The sequence below is a fragment of the Diplotaxodon limnothrissa genome, linkage group LG22 (assembly GCF_057381915.1).
Source record: "Diplotaxodon limnothrissa isolate DT_005_m linkage group LG22, D_limnothrissa_male_GT1.1, whole genome shotgun sequence".
NCBI classification, from domain to species: Eukaryota; Metazoa; Chordata; class Actinopteri; order Cichliformes; family Cichlidae; genus Diplotaxodon; species Diplotaxodon limnothrissa.
The window spans coordinates 19576491-19587369 of NC_140616.1; the positions used below are offsets into that span (position 1 = coordinate 19576491).

Sequence of the window (10879 nt, forward strand, 5' to 3'; positions counted from 1 at the left end):
AAAAAATAAATGTCTAAGACTAGAGAAAAAGTTCTGATACTTCATTGTTTCATAATCAGTTTTTAATTCACAGAAAGTTTTCTGTTATGGTTTTATTCATCTTACTGTGGACTCATTGTAATATATAAATTTAAAAAAAAAAAGAAAAAAAAGGGAATTTCTATTGGAATTGGTGAAAAAATGGGAACTTTTCTGTCATTTAGTTGTTTATTTTTGACATAATTACTTTGGTGTTGTATGAATGCTCATGAGGAAGGATTTTAGCAGTAGGAAATGCAGTAAAATGTATTAAAATACAGTGAAATTTAAGCCCTCCTTTACATTTTCCAAAGCCATCCAGTGGGCCGGATGGGAGTTCTTGCCAGGCCGATTCTGGCCCATGGGCCTCACATTTGAAACCCGATCTAGAGCATTGCAAAGCCTGATGGTTATACTTAAAGATGCCTTGAAAACTTTAGTACTGCAGTGCATGTCTCTGTATACGGCTATACAGAGATCTCAAAAGATTCTTTCCACATTTCTGTGGCTTCCTCAGAGCACATAAGCATATTCCAACCTCAAATCTTTCCAAATGTTTATGTACAGTCACAAGCATTCAAACATTTTGGCTCGTGTGGAAAAACATTCTAACAGCACCCCAACGTTTACATTTTTTCCACCCATTTTCATTTAATGCACTCTACAAAGTTTTTAATAAGAATGCAATGCCAGAGAAAAATACAATCTCTGAATATGACCTTACCAGAATCGATGTAAGAACATTCTCTTAAACCAGAAGGCTCATTCCATACTCGCTGAAGAGTCACTGCCCATGCAGCAAATCCTTTTTGACAAACATATGTACCAAGGCACACATTCATACTTAAGCTGCTGTTCCATCGGACTCTGTGCTGTGTGAGCCGACAGAGAGGACGTAAAGGAGAGTTGTCGCCCTGGGGGGGAAAGAAATGTGAGGGAGAAGTCATCATGCTTGGTGCATAAACAGCTTTTAACCTGAGGGGGAAAAGCTTATGGGGGCGTCTTCAGGGTGCAGGTCTCGCTGTGCTGCATTTCAGTCTCTTTCCTTTTTTATGTGCAAAACACGTAATACTCAAGTTCGCGTATCAGCATGCCCTCAGTCTGAATCGGAGGAGTCATTAGTTTTGGACTTGTGCTTTCGCTTCCTCTTGCTCTTCTTTTTGTCTTTCTTCTTTTTGTCCTTCTTCTTTTTCCTCTTCTTTCTGGGATGGTGATCAGAGGAGGAGGATGAAGAAGAGGAGGAGCTGTCTGAGTCGGAGGCGGAAGAGGAAGTGGTGTCCTGGAGCAGTTGCTGCAGCTGCTGGATCCTACAGACAAGGAGGGAAGGCAGGAGAGAAGAGGATGTGGTATTTAAGTCAAGTGCAGGGAGGAAGGTACAGCCGAGGCATACTGATGCCCAGGTTGGCAAGCATCTCAAATGTCACTGAGCAGCACACTGTCTTTGTCCCAGTACCAGCATTTCCAGAAGGCAGAGTGAGCCACGTGCCCGCTTGTGGTTGCGTATTTCTAGTAATGTTAGCAACCCTGTCCAAGTAACAATTAAAACTTCAGGTCTTGGGCACATATTTAGTTTTCAATTAATCTTTTTTAAAAGGTGTCCATTATTGCTTAAATCCAAAATGGAGGAGACAATAATGACTTCATCGTCAATTTTGTTTTGGTCATGCACTTTCAGGCATTTTTAAATGGTTTCTTCTAAGTTTTTTGGGAAGTCTCACAGATATCTTTATCTTTACCAAACAAGTAAAACTCATTTTAATTTAAATGTTCACTTTTGTTGGAGTGCTCAGTTTTGTAAGAAAATATTCTGCACACACGTATGATTTGGGGTTTAGTTTAATAAGAACACAACAAATCTTAGACTACTATGGAAACATTCAAAAAGACTTACATATTATTATATCTTTAGCACCTGCATGCTTCGATGTATTCTCTTTTACATGAAACACACTGAGAAGACAAGTGCATCACAAATGAAGGCTCAGACTCACAGAACTGAGACTACTGGTGTCTCTAGCTGCTTTCTTAAACTGGGCTAGGCAGCCAATCAGACAACACAGACTGAAGGGCAGGACTCAAAGAAAAAAAAGTGTATTGGAGGGCCCTTCAGTGATGCAGGACTCCCTTAGAAAAAATACACAAGCTCTAAAGGACTCTAAAGCAGAGTGGATGAGAAGAATTAGAATAATCTTCAGAAAAATTACAATGTCTTTGTCTAAACAGTCTAAAATGATCAAAAAATAATCATCAGAAAGAAGCCAAAACAGCCATGTTTTAGTCTACATGTCTACATGACCTTTAAACTGAGGTGCTAAAACAGCTTTTTAGTTATAATTCCTTTACTTGATTGTGCTCACACTAAAACCTGCAGTACACAGAAAGCTAGGAAAAAACAAAAACAAAAAAAACAACAAAAACAAACAGGATTTAAACGAGACCATGCAGCTCTCCCCTCTCTCCTCTAAGCCAATCACACCGAACAAGGCCAAAGACTCCTGTCACAGAGTCGGTCTTCTAAAGCCTGAACCATCCAGGTGGTGATGGTGGTGCTGGTGCAGGAGGTAAGGTCCTTCTAAAACAAGCTCCACTGCAAGATTTTAAAAGGTGATTTTGGGCTACTTGTCCAGTAACACCAAAGACTTCCTGCACATCCTGGCTATAATTTGGAACAGAATTTGTACTTTACAGATTTAACAGTGTATCTTTAATATTTTGTGACTTTGGGTTACAAAACATTAGATGATGGGTACACTGTGGTCATAAAGAGATGGAAATGCCAACAATACTCAGGCAAACTGGATTTCAATGACGCTCATCTGGTACTCAGGGACCCAAAGAAAATATTCCCCCACACCATTACATCTCCACCAGCAGCCTGATACACAGCAGGATGGACAGGTGTACCTAATAAAGTGCAGCGGTTTGTCTTGTCCTCAAACAGACTCAATTTCTTGCTGCCTTGTACCAGATACAGAGTAGAGTTTGTGTGTACTGACGATGTTATTGGAGGAAGAAAGAGCTAGCAAACGTTGTCCACAGATTTCCACTGAGAAATTGCTTCAACTGGGCATCAACACTATGTCTGCAAAAGCCCATTTCTTAGAAAACAATTGCATCAGCTTGAGACACACTGCGAGAATAAGGCTGAAGGACACTGCTGTGCTACGATCAGTTGTGCGTACAGCAGCTGACAATTCAAGTGCAAAAAAAGACAAATGGCATGTGTGAATTATCACCAGAGTAAATTTAATAAATAACATGAAGCTAAGCAGGATATTTGTGCTAAAGAAGCTGCAGCACGATTAGATTTTGTTATCGAAGCACGTGTCAGAGTACGCTATTCAATGTCTGGCATAAATATTAGTGTTCATACTGCATTTCTGAGTCACGCTGTAACACGTGAGCAGCAAGGTGACAACAAAACTTACACGGCTCCAGTAGAATCCTTCTGCTGCAGCGTGGTACGGCACTTCTTTCCAGGGAAATTTGTCCTAAATGGACTGTAACTCTGAAAATACCACCCCTCTTTAGCTTAGTAAGACTGTTACTGCTTCACGTCAGGCTCAGCCAAACTCTGGAGTGAATTTCTGAACAGGATGGCGGCTTCAGATTTTGTCCCCTATTTCTTGAACTGAAGCGGTGCTCTGAGAGAAAAACGTCATCATATTCAACGCAAAAATGTGGCCCCCCCAAAAAACTATTTGGGCGACATATATGATAAAATTAAAAGTCATACACTCAAATAATAAGCCAAAAAGTAATTCTAACAAAAAAACAAAACTCTCATTTCCTAACTTCTTCATCGTTACCCAATTGTGACACAAGGCTACCGCATCAAGCACAATTTAATAGACAGCACCTTACATGAAATTAGAAAGCAGGCTGGCAGAGGTTGGACTGTTTCACTCCCCTTTCAAAGAAGATGCCAAAATGAATGTGGCACAGACACGCAAGTAAGACTTCAAAGCGCCACTGGCCTTTAAATAACCTTTTTGATATGCATGCAAAAATACACAAGCATGTGTGCGCGCACAATCGCGCACGCTCTTCTTCCTGAACTAGCCTCAAATTCAAACATCCCGGTGTCAAACAGTATTTGCTAGAAACTGGAACAAGCAGCCAGCAACCATGAGAGACTTTCCAGGTCATCTGAGATTGTCCCACTCCAGCGAGAGGACACAGTGGAAAACTGAGTTTTCAAGTATATGATCTGAGTATCACGAGTGGGTCCTTTAATAGCGGTGGAAAATTATGAGTCTTTCTCTGGGAAATTAACATGCACACAGCAGGAAAATGACTGTACATACCTGGTTTCCTTCTCATTCCTTTTGTTTTCCCGAATCAGGTCGTACATTGGGTCTTCGTGTGCCTAATAAAGTACACAATGTCACACAAAAGGAAGGTAAGGTGCTACAATTCACACTATATCCAGGAACTATACATTCCAAACTGTGTTGTGTCAGCACTTTTAGGAATATCGAGACAATAGAAGGAAGGAAAATATGACACAGTTGCATTTATGGTAATCATTGCAGGGGCTGAGCGTTCCTGCAGCGAGCACTGTTTCATTAAAAGTACACTGGAACGAGCTGTGTGCAGAGATCTGCTGCCCACATGTGTAAACTAAATCTGACCTTACTTAACTTTAGTCTCAGACACAAACTGTCTCTGTCATAGCTCCACGACATAAACGCGACTACTAACTTTTTTCTACTGCATTCACGCATTTTTCTACTGCAAGGAACCGTGGGTGGGCCAACCATTCTACAGCAGTAAACAAACTCACCACTCTGAAGTGCTCCAGTTTCTGGTTGCCTGTGATGAAGAAAGGACACTCCCGATCACCTGTCCTGTGGCCGTAGCGCTTGCACCTCCAGCCTTTACAAAAGGAAACAAAAATCATTGTTTGTCTAACGAATCAGACATTTCACGTACATGGCAGCAGAGTTGCTATTAAACAGACGTCCCACGTAAAACTGATTTTCCTCATCTCAAGAACTTTAGTTTGCCAAAATAACCCGAACTCATGGTGCTTTCAACAGTAGTTCGATAGAATATGCTCAGTGTCATGGTTATCGCGAGTTGCCATAAATGACTACGCAGATGCACCAACTGGTCACCAATCATGTGGCAGCCATCATGTGCATTCAGACATGCAGAAATGATCAAGACAAGCAGCTGAAGTTCTTAATGTGTTTGAACGTGGCATGATTGTTGGTGCCAGATGGGCTCGTCTGAGTATTTCAGAAATTGTTGATCTACTGGGTTTTTCCCCAGACAACCAGTGTTGGGTCTGAAAAAAAGGGAAATATCAAGGGATTAGCAGTTGTCCTTGGTAAAGTGCTTTGTTAATGTCAGAGGAGAATGGACAGACTGCTTGAAGCTGATAAGAAGCCAACACTAACTCAATAACCACTTGTTACAACCAAGGTAAAGTTTACAAACGCTGGTGAAAAATGAACAGAAGAAGATTGGAAAAATGTTTCCTGGTCTGAGGAGTCCTTCTGCTGCAACACTTGGTCGGGTTCAGAATTTAGTGCAAACAACACAAAAGCAGGAATCCACCCTGCACTGTTTCAACAGTTTAGGTTGTTGTTGGTGTAATGATGTGTTTTATGTCTTCTTATGCACACTCTGTGCCTCTTAGTACCAACTGAGCATCATTTAAACGCCACAGCCAAGCCGATTATTGTTGCTGACCATGTCCATCCCTTCATAATTACAGTGCCCATGACAATAATCTCAAACATGCCAATCAAGTCATTTACTCCATGTAAATTTCACAACATCCCAAAGGTAGACCTTTGGGATGTTGTGAAATTTACATGGAGGATGATCAGCCGCAACTGTGACATTACCACGTCAACATGGTTCTCTGAGGAATGTTTCCAGCGCCTTGTTGAATCTATGGCTACGTTCATGTATACTAACAAGGATTTTTCCGCATTCATTCTGAAAAAACATTTCGGTCCACATGAAAACACCAAAAACAACTTCAAGTGGTGTCAAGTGCTTTCCAAGCGAACATGTGGTGTTATAACCCCAACTGTACAGAAATACTGGCCAATCAAAAACCTTACAAACAATAACATGGCCACAGTCTGACGTCAAAAAGTCGCACACCTTTGATGTTGCAAGACAAAAATCCCCATTTTTGTTGTCCATATGTAACCGCAGAGTTACTGGAAAGCCTCACCCTGAAAGGAGCTTTTCAAAAGCTCAGTTTAGGCATCTAAAACTGACCGAACATCTAAAACTGACCAAAACTTACTGAAAAACCTACGTATGCAAAAATCCCTGTGTACATGTAGACAGGCCTACAGCATGATGAATCAAAACAGTTCTGAAGTCAAAAGGGGTTCCAAGCTGGTATTAGCAAAGCGTACCTAATAAATTGACTGGTGGATATGTATGTAAGCCCAGTCTAGACCACTCATCATCTAGCTAATAAAGCAAATCAAGGACAACTCAAACTGCATTAAAAGACACAAACTGTAAAAAAAAATCCTGAAAGAAATATTATTTTATTAAATTGGATTTTGTTGAACAGCAGTCGGCGAGGGACGCAACAACCCCACGCAACAGCAACTCAAGAGTCGCACACGAAAAAACACGCTGCTCATGATGAGGCGCCTGATTATCAGTGACAGATCATCTCAAATTCATTATCACTTTTTCTGCCCTGAAAACAAATCAGCAATTTCTATCCAAGTTTCACACCGATTAACTGCTCAAGTGGCAGCGTAGCATCTGTGAACGACTTGAGTGTTTTTAATGCGAGTCTGCAGGAATTCTGTTCACCACGTAAAAGAAGTAATTTCTCGCCGTTCCTTTAAGCAGGACGACAAATGTACAAGTTTTTCACAAAGGATTGAGGGGGAAAAAAAAAAAAAAAGACACAAACACCACTTTTTTGTTTGCGTGTGCATGTTTGTGTCTGAGCTCTTGCTGTTCGCAGCATGAAAATGTGTGGGACGAAAGAATGAATGGACACTGAACATAATGACATTCATTGTTTTGGGAAAAACAGACAGAAGATAATCTCTGCAACACCAATTATTAGTCTTCAGTCCATCACTCTTGTCATAAAAACAATAGACACAGTGATAAATGTCAAGATCTCGCAGTTAACATTTATCACCTATCATAACTGCTGCCTACTCACAGTGGAGATTTACTCCCACCTACAGTTCCAGACCTATAAGTGCTGCTGGTACCTCACTAATAAACCGTACTCAAAACATTTCCCAGCATCCATGTGAGCTTGTTTAACAGATTTTTAATTTTTCAAATAATTCATTTTAAGTAAAGAAGCATGAGAAATAAATACTATCAATAAGATTACAATTTCTGTTACAGATAAAAATATTAATAAGGAGTGGAATGGCTGTACTTGAAATCATTTAGGTTCTCAGCAAACCACATTTCAAACATTTATAGGACTTGCAGACACCCTGTAGTGTATGCACTGTAAATTAAAAACATAAACTAAAGGACTGAAACTTGCCAGGCCAAAAACACTGCACAGCTCTAGGAGATTAATAATGAAAATATGTTAGAGTCAGCACTGAAGACAAGCATAAAATTTTAAAATAAACACGCTGAAGTAAGCAGCTGAGTAATCACTACTGTCATGTGTCTTATGCCCCCTGTTCTAAAGGCAAGAGGCTGCCTCCTGGGATAGATTTCCTTCTGTTTGCCTAATTAGCAATGAGTGTCACCTCTGATATCAACACCTAACTCCTGTAGCTGTGAAAAGATTCCCGAGGGATGTGAAAAACTCAGTTAAAGACTGCATTTGCATGAGCAGAACTGTAAACAGCATGTTTATTCCCGTCAGTGCAAACTCGGGCACACAATACTCACACTGCATCACCTTCACCTCCCTCCCTAGAGGCATCCACAGCCCTTTCGTGGGAGCGTGGGCCAGGAAGCTTCTGGCTTCTTCATTTCCTGGTTCTGCAGGGATACAGTCCTCTGGTTTTTCTTCATGCTCCTGCAACACAAACCGATCACTGTCACCAATTCTCACGATTTGTCTTTACCTGAAAAAAGCCACATGTAATTTACTTCTTACTCTTAGCTGTCTATTACTGCGAACACGTTACCTTAATAAATCCCGGTGGAGGTTTCTCATAGCTGCATGAGAGAGAGATTAAAAATGGTTAGTATGCTGCCAAAAACATTAAAACAAAAAATAACAACATGAAGTTGCTGCCCCTCGCTTATTGCGGATAAGCTTGATCAACTTGAAAATGGGTGTCAATTAAGACGCATTTATAATTCATGCACAAGTTTGCGGGATTAAAGAGGAAAAGCCAGAGTGAAACTGGAGTTACTCACAATGTCTCGATGTGTTTCAGTTTCTGGACTTCTTGGCTGACTTTTTTCGTGTGCTTCTTCAGTTTCTCCAAATCATCTTTTGGTATCTTGTCCCTCTTGTGGTGTCGTCTGTCCTCCTTCTCTCTTGCTCGCTTTCTGTCCGACATCTTGCTTTGAACAAAATGATCACCCGACAAAAAATACCGTTGTTATTAAAAGTGCATGCGGAGCTTTTACGTTATTAATTCCATGAAGATGAATCGTGCTAACATGCAGCTAACTAGCAAACGCCGCTCCAGCGCTTCTGCACTTCCTGTGCAGTCAGATTCGATTGTTAAAGTCCGGCGCCACCTGCAGGACACCGGCGGTAACACAGGAAGTGCGCCTGGATTCTCTTTCTCTCTCTTTTTATTTTTAAACACAAACGACAGTTTCTCTCAGCCGTAAACACTGATAAAAATGTTTATTCTTCCCTTATTGAATCCGTTTCCCAACCCATTTTCTATGATTTTCTAGTTTGGCAGTTTTAATCTTAATAACAGGATACTGGAAACCAGAGGCGGAGCCAGACATTTGAAACACCCGGGGCTTAGCCCAAAGAGTAGTATGCATGTGGGATTTTTTTTTTTTTTGGGGGGGGGGTAGAAATGACTGAAAGATTAATAGGCTCTGTTCAAAAAAGAATGACTTCATATAGGGAAAAATATATATCACATGTGCAGGACACCTTAAACTAGTTTTTTAATTAAGCGGCAAGGCAGAACAAGGTCAGGGCTGCATCAAGACACGAGGACTAAACCCCAATTCAACCAGACCCAGAACTGATCCAGAATTAAAACAGGACTACAACAGTTCAAAATCAGGACTACTGAGGACTTAACCAAGACAGAACCAGAATCAGAACTAGATGATAGCACTAAAAATCATCATAGACCTGCACTACACTTATTTTTTTAATTCTACCAAAGTCCACTATTTAGATTGAGAAAAGTTTATATAATTATTTAGCCTTGTTGTGCAAACAAGCCTGCAGAACTTAATAAATACAGAATTTGAAAAATAACAAACCTAAAAAGAAACACTAGGTACGAGATACATGAGGACCTGTCTGTCCTCGTTCTCCTCTCTCTCCCTCTTTGTGCTGACAATCATCAAATATACAGTTGAAACCAGATATTTACTCTTCAGATAAAAACACTTTTTTAATTGTAACATCAAATCAGACTAAATGTTTATTTCTTTAGATTGATAAATATAAAAACATATTTGTTAACTTTAAGAGTAAAGAGAGAAACTATCTGTATTTCTTAATTGCAAATGGCACCAAATTGTATTCAAACTTGAGCCACACTTATGGAGCTCCACAGTTCTTTTCCTGGTGTTTTGGTTGATATCTCTTGATTTTCCCATGTCAAAGAAACAGGCTCTGTGTTTTGCCTTATATGCATCCACAGCTGTGCCACTAGTTTATTCACATGGACTCTACTAACCTATCAGAAGCTTCTTCAGCTCAGAATGGAATCGTCTGGAGTTTTCTTATTAATTAACAATAAATTTAGTGTACATGTACTCCTAAATTTAATGAAAGTGATAAAAATAGCTCTGTCTCTCTTTATTCTGAAATTTAACTAATTCAAAATATATTTCAATATTTATCTAAAACAAAAATTTACTCTAAATTGATGTTGTACAGTAAAAATGTTTTATGTTTTCTCCCTAAAGTGTATGTAAATATCTGGTTACAAATGTGAATATCCTGCTGTGTACTGAAATCCCTCTTGTTTTGCATAGAAATATACTGAACAACATACAAAGCATAATATATAAAATAACATTTACCTGAGTTTTTTCTTTGAAAGAACCCTCGAATGTCCATTCTTATGTTTCAGTACATAACTGAAACCGATTTAGTCGGGAGGGTAAGAACTGAAAATATGAAATAAACACACGTAAGCTAAGACTCTAAAAAAAATAGCATTTGTTCGGCTTTTCATTTTGCCATTTGTTGATTCACTTGAAGAGCAAGTAACGTAATATTGGTCAAGTGATCAGTTTCATATCAATCTTTCGTGATGCACCGTCATATTTACATTATTTGTACGGTACGAATGATTTGCTTTGGTACCTGGTCAAACTTAAGCTCTCCTTAGTATGGCTGGCTCCGTCTCTCCAACAGCGCACTCACGGGCAGCAGCTGCCCCGCCCCCTCGCTCAGTCGCTTAGTGCCTGAGCTTGGATCATACCAATATCAGGGGGGGATTCACGCACAGTCGTAAATTCCCACAGTGTGCACTATGTGCTTCGAATATTGTGTGTACTTTTTGTTTTATACAGTTGTCAGCCAGGCATCTAACTATGAAAAAATTACACTCCAAAATACCCCGGGCTTCTGACAAAACAACCCGGGCTTAAGCCCCGTAAGCCACCCCCCGCTCCGCCCCTGCTGGAAACAAAATGTCACTGTATGTTTTAGATCATCTGTGCCTCGTTTAAGTGACCTTTAACATCAACGGAACAAACCATCAGCGTGCGCCTTTAG

General features: G+C 40.1%; 1 protein-coding gene across 1 annotated transcript; it reads right to left on the minus strand.

Moving 5' to 3' along the window:
• Positions 1-225: 225 nt before the first annotated feature.
• On the minus strand, positions 226-8643 carry rp9 (RP9 pre-mRNA splicing factor). Its single transcript, XM_085346418.1, has 6 exons — positions 8362-8643; positions 8127-8157; positions 7885-8014; positions 4805-4896; positions 4326-4387; positions 226-1325 (listed from the first exon to the last, which is right to left on the minus strand). Exons 1-6 carry the CDS (start codon positions 8505-8507, stop codon positions 1115-1117), a joined length of 672 nt encoding a protein of 223 aa, XP_085202544.1. The 5' UTR covers positions 8508-8643; the 3' UTR covers positions 226-1114.
• Between the last annotated feature and the right edge of the window lie 2236 nt (positions 8644-10879).